Below are 14598 nucleotides of genomic sequence, written 5' to 3' on the forward strand. Positions count from 1 at the left end.
GTCAATTTCATCTTCATATCAGGAAGAAAAGCAATGCTGGTAAAAAAAGGCTAGCATCCCAGACTGCCAGCACCCTACAAAGGGTTTAGGAATCCAAGGACTTGGGAAGGAGGAAGCATTTTCTCTGCAAGGGACACAGGGCTATCTGAAGGCTGTTTAACAACTGCTGGGGGTGCAAGTCATTCTGGGCATGCCAGTGGTCTTTGCCAGAAAGACACTAATCTGACAGCAAAAACCACCTTGTATCTCATTTGAAAAGGGCAATCACTCCCTCCCTTGGGTGGATAAGGGCATTATGATACCTTTCTACCTAAACTGCTTTCAAAGATTTGTTTGCAAAGACAACAGGGAGCCAGCTTTCTCTGTGTTTATCTTATCTGAAGAAAGAAAGAATACAAAGTAGATAGATACCAATCCTCACCACTAAAAACAAAAATTAAAATTTCATGAACCATTCTACCTCACCTAGTCAATGCCTCTGTTCATTCAAAAGCAAACTGAAGATGTGAGCAGTACAGGCACATGTGAACTGTGCAGCAGGGAAGAAGTATTTATGATGTACATGTCATAGTGGGAGCTAGAAAATCAGAGTACTATGGCTGTATATCAGTCAGGAGTGAAGTGAATGCTTGCAAGCATGCACACATTCACTCTCTCTGCAAAGGAAGTTATGACCCTCTCCATTCAGCCAAATGCTATGATAGAGAGCGCTCTCAACATCTGCATATCACTTCAAATATTTCATTCCACAATACTTCGTACCCATTCCTGGTATGGTGTCTAGCAAGTCCTTAATGCTTAAGAGCCAAATGGCTGGGTCTCAGAGGACCTTGTGCCGCTCCCTCTTGGAAGAGGCTAATGTGTGCTGACACTGGTGCAGACTACAAGGGCAGAATTCCTTCAGCGTCTTCACCATGTCACTGCTCATTTCATTAAATAAGCTAATGACTGCTTCAGGAGTAGCCTGCAGTAATAAAAGCTCAGAGAAAGTATTTTTTTGCCTCTTAAAAGGATTCTGCTTGTAGGAAGAGCTAAAATTTGGCCTTACCATGCCTGCCACTTTCACCACCATGCCAGCAGCACCTTGCTGAAAACACAAAGGTGCCATGCCAGTTGTTTTTGACAGTAACAGCTTATCACACTAGAGAATTTCCCATTTACCACAAAGCACTTTGGCACTCATAGGCCTGGCTCGTTCTACTCAGAAATTCATCTAAAAAAACAATTCAGAAGGAATCTGCTAACACAAAGTTCAAATTTACAACATTCAAGTCTTTTACAGTTCGGACCCAGTCTGTCTCTCTTTTCACATAAAGGAAGATAAACTGTATATAGAATCATAGAATACTTTGGGTTGTAAGGGACCACCACAGGTCATCTAGTCCAACCCCCCTGCAATCAGCAGTGACACCTTCAATTAGATCAGGTTACCCAGAACCACATCCAACTTGGCTTGAATGTCTTCAGGGATGGAGCATCCACTACCTCTCTGGGCAGCCTGTGCCAGGATTTTACCACCCTCATTGTAAAAAATCTCTTCCACACATGCAGCCTGAATCTCCCCTCTTCTAGTGTAAAACCACCACCCCTCCTCCTGTTCAAAGAAAGGCAAAATAATAGTTACATTTACAGGTGGCAGCATAGAGCAAAAACTAAGATTATTTAGCCTAGACAGGAGGATTAGAAAGGATCAGTTGAGTTCATTCTTTCAACCCTGTCTCAAAACTGAATTTCATGAAGTCCCTAACGGCTAACATTGATGTCAGCTACCAGAAGCCACACCAGAGCATTACGGAGCATTAACGGATTTTTTTTTCCCAAGGGAAAGGTTAATAATATAGCCAGTATTGTAATTCACTCACATCAAGACAAAATCTAACACAGCAGCATATTAGGTAATGCACAGGCACACACCTTCCCAATGTTCAAAAGTATAACAGGAATGAGAGTTGGAAGAAGAGAAGAAGAAAAAGGGAGAGAAATTACATTAGGTCTCCTTCAGCAGTCACAGAAGGCAGAAGGAAGACCAATATCCTGAGCTGCTCAAGCAAGGGGTTAATCGTATTTTGCTACTGGTTTCCACAGAATTTTACAACTGTCTTCAAGCAGGCAGTTACTGACCAATCTATTTCTGTCCAGCATCCCACAACAAACATGCTGGAATTAGTCAGAACTACCCTCATTTTCATCATAAAAGTTAACAACTTCAGGAAGAGTGAAGTATAGCTCTGGTCAAGAGAGGTCTTTATTATTCCAAGTATTTACTGCAGGACAGTCTTCCTGGAAAACTTTCAGCAGCCTGCTGGTTCCTTTTCTTCTCCAAAACAGCAAAGAATGTTTTACTGCATGTAAAAACCCTCCATCATTGCACAACTAGGGATGAAAATTATGGAGAGTTTTAAAAAAGTGACGAGGTGAGCGGAATTAAAGTTCAACTTCCCTATTACTCTGCAAAGGACTTTTAATAACATCCAATAAAAATAAGATTAAGTTTAAAAATAAAAGAGAACTAAGTATAAAATAATAGTGTTCCACTAATTTTACTTTTCAAAATTAATGTTGCTGCACTTTCTATTTTTCTTCGAAGAAATGTCAGGCAGAAATATCAAACTGTCCTCGGGGAAAAATCACAGCATCTGAGATTTAAGAAGAATCCCATGCTCAAATGAGTTAGTGTACTACTATTCACCAGGGAGCAGTGTATTATGAGGAACAATGTAATAAAAGGCTTTTTTTAATATTAGAATATACCTCTATATATCAACAGTGGCAACAGTGTCCGAATAGCTCCAACATCTGACAATTTGTAACCAGCCTTCCCAGCAATCTACTCTTTATGACAGCCTTAACTAGACATTTTCTAACACATAAGGTAGGATAAAATAGCGTTGCAAGCATGAAGAACTTCAGAAATTACTAAAATACTGTATAGCAAGAAATCCTATATTGGTAAAAATTATTAGCAGGCAAAATGGTCCACTGGATGAGGATAATCAGAGAGAAAATATTCCTAGCTGCACCCAAGACTTATTGCATGACCTTGAGCAAGTAACTTAATTTCACTGCCCAAATTTTCCAATATAAAAAGGACAGTAATGCTTGCCAATTATTGCAGACATGAAATCTATGGCAAAATGCATTTCATTAATATCTGAGAACCTACATTTTGTTCTAGAAAAACTGTGCCTTTATAAGTTTGCAGCATTCTTTATAAATTCTTAGTATGGACACTAACTTTAAGACCAAAGGACCCAAGATCATCTCACAAGACACTGCCCCCTAATGTGTGAGGGCCTGCTAAAGTCCCTGCTAAAAACTGAGAAGCGCTCCTTACGGCCCCTACGTAAAAAGCAGATTTCCACAAATTCTTAAGTGTTAGGGGCACAGAAGGAGAGGCAAAAATCTCCTCTCTCAAATTCAATCTGTCTTTCACATCATTTATTTTCATGAATGCAACTAGCACTGGAATAAAACGTCAAAAAAATGTTTGCTAAAGCCGTGAAATTTGCACTGTTTCAGACTCTCACGTTATACAGAGAACTTTAATAAATTAATCAAAGCAAAAGAAAATTTGGCTAGATGAATTAAAATTATACTTCACTCTTTATTGCTCTACACGTGCAAGCACTTCAAATACTGATCAACATGTCTCACCCACAAGATCACCAATCCACCTTTAACATGGCATGCCATGTAAGAGGTTACCCTGATAAATAAGCACTACAAATTTTCATATCAACAAAGCCTGTCATTTCCAAAAGACAATATGTGTTTATTTAAAGCACATGATACAGCAGCAAACAAAACCCTAGCCCTGTGACATGTTTTTTATGGATGAACTACTGCAGGTCATAAAACTTTGGCTTTTGTACTCCATGCATTTAGAGGGGGGCTGAGTCAAGAAGCAAAGAAAAACGGATCAGGCTGCTTCATTACTCATATCTCTTCCAGCGAGAAAAATTACCTTATGCAAATATTCAGTTCCATAAAGCAGTTCTACATTGCTTGATGTTAATTAGAGGAATGACTCTCCTTAAACATAATGCATTTTCAGGTGATGCTTATTCTTACCTGGCAAGTTCTCTAATTAAGTTCGCAATGCGCCTCTTGTCCTCAGGACACAAATCCTTTAAAGAAGCACTCTTCATTCCTCCTTCATTAGTGACCTGAAAATTTAAAGTGACATTTTAGAAAGTATTCTTTAAAAGAGAACAAATATTTCATAAGATATTAAAGCATTTCAAAACCTAGTAACTAGAAGCAGACAAATTCCAACTGGAAATAAACCATGATTTTTTTAAATGTAAGTACAGTTCAGTAAAACAAATAACCAAATTGTGAAGACTTCTTTTAATAAACTTGTAATTCAAATGCAAGCTGCTAACTTTACTATTAAACATTTGGGTAAAGTTTTAAGACATACACTACCCACTGGTTCATACTAGAAAAAGGGCAGTAAGTTCTCATGACTTGGAAATCTAGTGCAGCGATATCCAGATCTGAGTTCACACTTTATTAGGAGCCTAAAAAAATTTAAAAAGTTTTTTTTTTAATTAAAAAAAAAAAATCTGCCTTAGCATTTACAACCAAAACATTAAAAACAGCAAAAAAGATATACAATGTATCATTAGTAGATTGTATAAGTCCTTATTTGGAAAGATTTTTTAATACATGCTTTTTTACATCCTTTTTTTTTTTTAATCACTTATTTGCTACCTTCGTACCCACTACTTCTCAAACAGAACCTTTAACAGATTCCAGTACTTCAGCTCTTTTAATACATTCCTTTATCACACTGGTATTTGCTATCAATGTCCACCAGAGGGCAAACTACTGTTCGTGTTTGCAGCAGCTCCTCGCATTACCGAGGTTACCGACGTTATCTACTTCGCGTTTCCAAACAGAAACAGTTCTAAACTCTAAACTGTTTTTCTTTATCAAACACTTTAGACATCAGTGACACGGTTCTCCAGCGCTAGTGCTAACAAAAATCCCAACGTGAAAGCTGCAGTAAAAACTGCTATTCTGTCCAAAAGTATTTCCACTTAATCTGATTTACTTATTCTCAGTTTAGATTTTTACAAATCTTCAAATAGTACAAACCTTCCCGAAGGCATACTGCACTTAACATGAGATCCAAGAATGCTACCAAATGCCTTGTAGGTTATTGCCCAGGTTATTCACGACTGTGAAACATGCTGCAATTAGGGAAGCATACTGCTCTGGCTGGTATTCTTCGGTGTCTACTCAGTCACCTGGCCCACAATTTCTTTAATAGTCAGTCATCAAAATGCTGATTTATTGGCTCTCAAAGTTGTTGCTCTTGATCTCACAGTTTCAGCATGTCCTACCTTACTTACAGGCAGTATTTGCTGGTTTAGTGTTTATCGGCTGGGGGTCGGACCTGGGCTAAGGATCTTGTTTCACTGTACTTCATAGCAATGACTTGTAATACAATAGACTCACTGATCATGAATCTGGGCTAGTATTTGTTCCCAGTGTGGTCATCACCTCTATACTTTGGGAGGTATATAATGGAAGTGTTTAGCAATTACATATCTTTTCTTCCCTCCTCAAGTGGTCAGCCTATGAAGAAGACATTCCTTCACACCCTCCTCGCGGTGGGGCTGCCAGCATAGCGCTCTGCCTCTGCAGGCATGGACAGGATTCAAACCCGCGATCTTTGCTTTACGAGACAGATGCTTTACCACTTGGCCACCGCGCCTGACCCTGCACAGCTTCCCAGATCAGACGAGATCGGGCGTTTTCAGGGTGGTGTGGCCATAGGCCGAGTACGTGCGCAACTAAGCAAAGCAAAACAGAGATGTCCAGGCTCCAAAAACAAGATCTCACCAATGCGCTGGCCACACGCACTGGGAGTCTTGGGAACCTGGAGATAGGTGCTGCAAAGGTCCATGTGGATTCAGCTCCTTTAAATCCAAGGTGATTACATTCTGCTCATCTTTTACCATCTTTGCAAGTTTTTGAGGCTGGTAACACCCTGCCATTTTCAGTGAGTGGTTTTCAAGCTCTGGCATGATGTTCCCTTCTCTTTACTTCCAAAGACACAGTCCAGTAACTAAGGTATAACACAAACCCACCACTGCTACCACCAATAATAATAATGATATGGGAAATAACAAGAGAAGAGAATAGCTAACACAAGTTAACACAATACACCACTGAACCACCTCTGAGCATACAAAGCAAACACTGGGTTGCTCTCCCCTCATTAGCAGTAATGGCAGCTGATCTACACACATCAGGAAGGAAGTACCCCCTTCCATTCTTTGCTAATTGCTTCCTGAACAATAGTTTGAAATAATGGAAGAACCACATCACTTCTGAAAGAGATTTTGATTTTATACAGATTCATGTTACACCCACCTGACTCTTCAGTACACTCTTATTTTAACTTAAGTGGATTTCCCAAAGGGATGGGGAGTGGTAAAGTAAAAGACTGGATTTTATTAAGTCAAATTATATTTCAGGGCTTTTCTTGAGGACATTTGATTTCACAGTTTCCTTCCAAAACACATGCTATTTACAGTCATACAAATGAAGAGATAATATTTTAAAGTTAACTGAATTCAACTAAACATAAGGTTGAAGAATCTGCATTTCCCATGCTAAAAATATCTGATTTATTTTTATTTTTAGCAGCCTGATAATGGAACTTCTTTAAGAAAAATCAGAAGTAACAGGACATTTTTCACTCACAAAATAGGCACAAGCTTGATCACATTAGTGAAGGAGTTTTAAACAGAAGGTACTCAAAGCTATTACTCAAACCTATGTACATACTGTCAGACAAACATCAGTGGTATGAAAATTAAAATCTAAAAAGGCAGGCTTGTACCATAACACATGTCAAAATGAAGCTGTGGAATTACACACAGCAACAACTCCACCATCAAAATAAGATGAAAAATGATAGAGACCAAGACTATTGTCTCCTTCCGGATTTCTGTCCTTTCTACACAGCTCAGGGTAGAACTTAGTTTCATAAATGGGAGATTCTCTCACTTTATAAACCATGCCTTGGAAGATCACAATTTGCATGAAAGAAGCAGACAACTTCTGTCAAAAGGAAGTAGAAAGATGGGAAATTTTGGTCAAGACCAGTACAGCAAGCCACTAATTCATTAAAATCACCAGAGAAGCTCCATAGCTAACAAGACTTTTTTGAAATCTTCTCCAAAATTCTAATTCACCTTTCTGGTACTCAAGTCCACCTGAATGAAGAAACGGTAAATCAGTTCTGCCAAGATTCATACTAAAGTAAAACTCAATCCATTCTCTTCAAAAGAGGATTCTGGTAAACCATTAACACTGAGCTACCTACCAGTACAACAGTGTAAAGTGTGTTAAAAGTAAAGCAATCAGCTCTCCCTAGACACAAACACACAACACCTTTAAGAGAATTAGTTCTGTGCTAATGAGAACTCCTTGCAAAAAGAATTTTGTGAAACATTCTTCTTCCACAATAGGTAAAATGTACTTGCTTTGTTTGTTTCAAGTAATTCAGAGCTTATCTTCAAAGTCAGAACACAAAGGTTCCTGGAGGATTTGGCAAGATAAACAAAAAAAAAAAAAAAACAACAGAAGGTTAAAAGAAATGGAAAAGAGAAAGCTTCAAACACATTTTATTATCAAAAATATAAAAACATGTTTGAATCTCCAATCAAGATTTCACATATGAGGCATTCTATTAAAAAAAAAAATTAATAAAAAAGAAAGAAAACACAAAGACCATTTCTGTCCTAACAGCTCTCAGAGAAAGGGGAGTAAAATTCTCTAAACAATGCAATCAACACACCATACAACAAAACAGATTTTAACGTGACATATGAAGGCATCTGACTTGTAGATACCTAGTAGGAAGAGATACTTCTACAGAAAGATACTGCATAATGGGGGCTATTTGTGAAATTCCTCTGCATGTTACTTAACAGCCTAATTTGCAAAGTGGGTCTATATACCAGTCTACTAAAAGCAAGTACTGATAAACACAGAAATGAAAACAGGTAAGTCCAAGAATGACCCTAAAAATGAGTAACAGTTATAAGGATGTCATGCTAAAGGATGCGAAGGGCAGTGACACTGTCAAAGCAATGACAGCTGAATGATCTGTCTTCACATCAGAGTTTTGAACGCACATGTAAGGCACATAGCATTTACTCAAGCACACATAGGACACAAACAAGGACATCTTAGCCCAAAAATCAAGATTTAACTGCATGATAATACAACAGTGATTCAGAAGCAGTCAGAAGTTTTACATCCAGCCTGTTAAGTGAAAGCATACCAAACCCTAGTGAGTAACAGACTTGCCCAAGATGACTACAATGCAAGGGAATTAACAGTGCTCAAATGACTTACATAGGCCCTGTACTATACAAATCAGGTTAGAAAAATGGCACCTCTCCACAGATTTATGAGTATCACAATACAGAACAGCCTTCCAAAGGAAACCCACTGCTCTGAAACTTCTAATGCAATAAACAGTAGAAAAAGCATCACCTACTGCAGGAGTATACCAGAAAATTCAAAGCTATTTCTACTACTCAGAGTTATTTTTAAATTTTACTATCAAAAACAGAAAGTGATTTTATACGCCTAACATGAGCAGACACACCAAAATGGTCTCTAAAAGGAATCTTGCAAGTCTTGTTTCTAAGCAATATGATTAGTGCAATGAAACTGAATAGACTGAAACAACCTCGTTTGTTTGGCCAGTAACATATAGATAGATATGGGGCTACTCAAAGCTACACTCTCTGTACATATGCACACATAGAGAGATATATATTATCTGCCTTACATAGCCCCAGTTATGTACCACTTACATAAATTTGCGCATTCAGCTTTTGTTCTCTTTAGGTGGGCAAGCGATTTCAGTGGAAAAGTAATTTTTGCCAGCAAGCCACCATGTAGGTAGGCGAAAAGTGTGAGAGATTCTAAAAATAATAGCACATGAAAACTGTTTTTCAATCTAAAGATTTTCTGCCATTTTTCTACTATGCACACTCTTAAGAGGCAGAAAAATTTGCCTTTACTGACCTGCTGCCCTGTCAGATCTCCTGTGCTTCTAACAGGATCCATGGGAATGGAAGCAGGAGCTGCAGGCACCTTTAGTTCAGTTTCACTTTTCTGATTTTTTGGCAAACACCTTGTTCTTAAATTTCCTTCCGTAGCCGCTCCTGAAGATGAAAGACAAGCAGAACACAGAAATTAGAAAGTCAAAAGGGTCTTGCCTCTAACAACAGGACTTCCACAAAGGCATCTGTGCTTTTAGCAGCATTTTTTCAAAAGAATAAGCATTTCAGGTGTATGTTTGCAATACTCCCCAGCCCTTCACTCCACACAAAATTTCATTAAGATGAATATATGAGCACAGCACTGAAGTGCACTCAGCCACATGAATAGCAAAGTAAATTCTGAAACACACATGTTGTCTCTGACTGACCTTCAGTGCTAAAACCTGTGTTTAAGATGCAAAAGCATAAATTTGAGCTTCTGCTTATAGGCTTTAACATCCCCATGTTCATACACAAGGGAGAATAACATTTCTGAAAGCCTCTTCCATGAAAGTGGAAGAATATCTCCCAGAATGAATTTTCATTTCCATCATTTAGTATCACTGCTTTCTTTACAGGACACAGCATAACGATCTGACATTGCCTGGCTTGAACTATGCTACCTACAAAACACAGGCAGAGATTTTTTTAATAGAACTGTTTGGCCAGTAATTTTGAAGAGTAAACATGCTACTCCAAACCTAGAGCGCTGAATTCCTTAAAATTATAATTGCTAGACATAGTGAGGACACATACACCATTTTACTAATCATCCCACATTATGTTTCAGGACCTGGTATCACTGCAAAAGCTGTGTTTGAAAACAATTAGGAAATTCTTAAAGGGGACTAGTAACACCCATCTTTTCCCCAGAGATGTGCGTAAGCATGCACTCAGTAAATCAAGGTCAAGAGAACGAATTAAAAAAAATAAAATTCTTTCTTTATACAATAAATCTTCATTTTAATTGACCTCTTCAAAAATCTCCAAAAGACCTGAACATCTACAATGCTTCAACATTCTTTAGAGACCACATTAAAAATTCAGCTTACCTTGTAGACTGGATAAAACTATGCTGTACCTGCAATAGAAACAACTCCCCTGAAACTGTTCATCTTATACTGTATGCTTATCTAAGCAGCAGAGTATAAATCTTCTACTGTAGTCCTGTATGTCCCGTTACAAGTTGTGATGACTCTAAGGTACTCTCTGTACTTTAAATACTTAGGTACACAAACCAGGTACCTGAAAAGACTTTGCAAAGTTTAGCATTCACAGGAAAAACCTTTTGTTTATGATTAGCAGGTCATACCTGAAACAGACACCATTGGCTGTTTTCCATCAGAAACTGCATGTGGCTTTGTTAAAGGTAATAAACAAAGACAGCAAGCTTGGCCCATAAAAGGGAACTACAAAAGTAAGTATTTTGTCTTAATTTTAAAAGGCTGTTGATAAGAAAACAAACTGGCAACACACTGGGAGCACCAAAAGCAAACAAAACTTGACAGGAGAAAACAACAGAGATGGCTAAAACAAAAAGCATTATTCTTTCTTCACTGTGCATTAACTTTCAGTCTGTAATCTTAGAGGTCACCTTCACAAAAGATCCCAGGGACCAGGCCCAGTTACAAGTGCAACTAATAAGATAATGAAGTAATACTATTTATTTAAATTAAGCAGGAACTTCTTGATATGTAGGGAAGACAAATTCTGAAATAGTGTATATTCATACTGCAATGAAATACACTTTGTACTATATATACTAAGAAACATAAACAAGGAAAAATACAAAAGGTTTCAAAGGAAGTTGGTCATTCTCATCTGACCATCACATGGTGAGTAACAGATGAAAGCTTTAGGACTGTTTGTCTTTATGAAGTTTCAGGAACTTTCAAATAACCCAGAGCTTTAACTGTTACATTACTTGACTGCAGAAAGCACTAAAAAAAAAAATAATAAATAAATCACAAAGGACTGGGCACCATATTATTTGTGCTGTTAACAGTTACTGAACTTGAATCCTCGCCTCCTAGAAGTCACTAAAAGTAGGACTTGACACAATTCAGGGAAGAGTGTAAACTACAGCATTTTCCTTCAAGCAACAGTTTCATTTAGCTGAACATAAAGATTTTTATTCCCACATAAGTAATTAACATTATACTAAAGTGGAAAACAAAAAGACAGGGCACAAAATATCTTTAAACCCCTTCACTTTCCTCAACCTGCTAAGATTGGCAAGTTAACTCAATTACCTGATTCCAGTACATTTACCCTTAAATGTATTTAAGTTGCAGCTGTCTTCATACAAGAAAGTCAAATTGTGGAAATATTTTAATTAACCTAAACAAATTATAACCATAACTAAAATTTGATTTTGATAGTACAATTTCAAAAACTTGATTTAATAAATTACCGCATGGTGCAGAAAATTAGCAACAGCCTAGATATTTCCTTCTGTGGACAGCAACTTCGAAATCAATAGCCACTGTCTTGGCACTGATCACAGGCTCCCTTGTGATCTTGTTGATCCACTTTATCACTTGTAAACAATTATCACTCATCAGTCTCACACCAGTTTGAGAATATGTTCACTTAGTACCACTGGCAGTCATCTCTCTCTCTCTCTACAAATGCTGAAAGCACTTTTGTTTTTATCATGCGATGAACCAGGTGAAGAGCTAAATAAATTTTGAAAGTAAAGCACTACTTTCCCTCTTTCCAAAAATACCAAGGTAAATCAAAAGTCCAAGTCTGGATCACAGCCCAGTCCAAACAGCTGTTAAGAGCACAACTGCAACAGCAATCTCCAGGACACTGAGGAGACTATCTTCAACTCATCCTACAGATAACAAACTTCAGCACACGCGATTGCATTGTCAACTGACGTACGGTTAACCTGTGTGCCAACACAATGTTATGTAGGAAATAAAACAGATTTGCCTAAATAACTGTATTAAGTTTGCATGCCAATGTTTTGATAGCAGGGGAGCCATAGGGGTGGTTTCTGTGAGAAGCTGCTAGAAGCTTCCCTTTTGTCCAGTGGAACCAAGGTCAGCCAGCTCCAAGACAGACACAATACTGGCTAAAGCCAAGCCTATCAGCAATGGTGGTGGCACCTCTGGATAACATGGTCTAAGACAGCTAAAAAGTTGCTGTGCAACAGCAACTGCAGCTGAACAGAGTGAGAATATGTGAGAGCAACATCCCTTCATACACCAAGATCAGTGATGAAGGAACAGAAGAGAGGCTCCAGGCACTGGAGCAGAGATTCCTCTGCAGCCTGTGATGCAGACCAGGGTGAGGCAGGCTGTGCCTCTGCAGCCCATGGAGGTCCATGGTAGAGCAGATATGTACCTGCAGCTCATGGAGGAGCCTACACTGGAGCAGGGGGATGCCTGAAGGAGGCTGTGACCCCATGGGAAGCCCATACTTCCCCCAGGAACAGGCTCCTGGCAGGATCTGTGGCTCATGGAGAGAGGAGCCCATACTGGAGCGGGTTTGCTGAAGGAGCTGTGACCCCACAGAAGGGACCCACGCTGGAGCAGCCTGTTCCTGAAGGATGCACCCTGTGGAAGGGACCCACACTGGAGCAGTCTGTTCCGGAAGGATGTACCCCATGGAAGGCACCCAAGCTGGAGCAGTCTGTTCCTGAAGGACTGCACCCATGGAAGGGAGCAGTTCATGAAAAACTGCAGTCTGTGAGAAGAACTCACACTGGAGAAGTTCATGGAGGACTGTCTCCCATGGGAGTGACCCCACACTGAAGCAGGGGAAGTGTTAGGAGTTCTCTCCTGAGAAGGAAGGAGCAGCAGAAACATGTGATGAACTGAGCGGGACACACATTCCTCATCCCCCTGTGCCACACTGGTGGAGGAGGTAGAGAAATCTGGAGTAAAGTTAAGCCTGGGAAGAAGGGGTGGGTGAGGGGAAGTTTTTTTTAAGGTTTGAGTTTACTTCTCATTTTCCTATTCTGACTCAGTTGGTAATAAATTAAACTGAATTCCCCGAGTTGAATCTGTTTTGCCTGTGATGGTAACTGGTGAGTGATCTCTCCCTGTCCTTATATTGATTTATAAGCCTGCCAGTTCCACCCATTAGACTCCTCTAGACTGGAAAAGACCTTTAAGATCATCAAGTCCAACCATTAGCCTGGCCAATGGCTGGACTACCACCCTAATGTCTTCAAGTAGCTGAGCCTCTAACTCAGCCACATGATCCTAAACATCAATGCCAACTCCTCCTGGTTCTCTGAACAATGCAAACACATCTCTATAGCAAGGCTTTTACAGGCTGAATCCCCACCACCACCAAACCACCACCTACTCAATTTACGTGTCCAGCCCCACATCGTGTCTCACAACTGGAGCTTGCACATCTGCAGACGAAGCCACCGCAACTTCTCACTTGCCCCTCACAGACAGAATCACAGATTCATAAAATAGTTTGGGTTAGAAGGGACCTTCACAGAGCACCTAGCCCAGCCACGCTGTAATGAGCAGGGACATCTTCAACTAGATGAGACAGAACTCCCCAGCCTTCATGTTCCCCCCAGAGTCACCCTAAATCATAGAATCACAGAATAGTTAGGGTTGGAAAGGACCTTAAGATCATCCAGTTCCAACCCCCTGCCATGGACATGGACACCTACGACTAAACCATGTAACTCAAGGCTCTGTCCAATCTGGCCTTGAACACCGCCAGGGATGGAGCATTCGTGACTTCCTTGGGCAACTCATTCCACTGCCTCACCACCCTCACAGTAAAGAACTTCTTCCTTATACCCAATGTCATGCTTTCAGTCAACTTTTGACACCCGTCACAAAAGACAAATTTTTTTCTTGCTGCCTGTTCAGTCTCCAGCCTCAGTTTCTCTCAACTCCCTTGCAAGTTTCCATAAGCTGAACCCAGTTTCCTCATTTCCTACGTATGTACCTCCCCCAGGACCTTACAGCTAGGCCACAGAGGCAGTGGACACGCAATCTTCCCTGCTCTTGGAGGCCACTTTTGCTTTCAAATCCTACGTAACCCTCCCTTCACACAGGTTCACACCCAGCCCCTCTCCACGGGCCGACCTCCCCACGCTCACAGGCGGGTCCCCCAGACGCCCTGTACCACAGCCACCATACCCTAGCCGCCCCACAGTCACAGCCCTTCCCACACCAAAGCCCCAACGCAGACACCCCCATCGCCTGCCCCACACAGCTTACAGGGCTCCCCACAACCACAGTCCTTCCCGCTCCCCTCCACGCAGCCCCCGCCCCCAGCCAGCCTCCCAGCAAGTCACAGCCCCGTCGCGCCCTCCCCGGCCCGCAGAAGGATACTGCCCTGACTCCAGTAAACAGCACCGCCGAGCCCACCGCCCGCCTCCGCCATCTTGAAACAACCGCCACTCCCAGAGTGCCCCCCGTCACCCCCCCATTGGCTGCCCGTGCCGGTGTAGCGGAGCATGCCGGGAGTTGTAGTCCTAGTGGCAGGTTTGGTCTGCCATTAGGGCGGGCGAGCTTCAGCTGACAGGACT

General features: G+C 40.6%; 1 protein-coding gene across 4 annotated transcripts in view; it reads right to left on the reverse strand.

The window, feature by feature from the left end:
- The window catches only part of KIAA1328 (KIAA1328 ortholog), a 148395-nt gene that overhangs the window by 133524 nt on the left and 273 nt on the right, over positions 1-14598 (reverse strand). For 2 of the 4 annotated variants that reach the window (XM_062626652.1, XM_062626653.1), the window contains exons 1-4: positions 14402-14528; positions 10393-10428; positions 9064-9203; positions 4072-4166 (exon numbers count right to left, since the gene is read on the reverse strand). In XM_062626652.1, the coding sequence (XP_062482636.1) occupies positions 4072-4166; positions 9064-9203; positions 10393-10428; positions 14402-14528 (398 nt within the window). Of the gene's footprint in view, positions 1-4071; positions 4167-9063; positions 9204-10392; positions 10429-14401; positions 14529-14598 lie in introns of those variants that run through there. The other 2 variants (XM_062626654.1, XM_062626655.1) reach the window with 2 other exon arrangements.

The sequence above is a fragment of the Pezoporus occidentalis genome, unplaced genomic scaffold, assembly GCF_034315485.1.
Source record: "Pezoporus occidentalis ecotype Australia unplaced genomic scaffold, CSIRO_AGI_Poc_V1 ctg296, whole genome shotgun sequence".
In the NCBI taxonomy this organism is placed as follows: domain Eukaryota; kingdom Metazoa; phylum Chordata; class Aves; order Psittaciformes; family Psittacidae; genus Pezoporus; species Pezoporus occidentalis.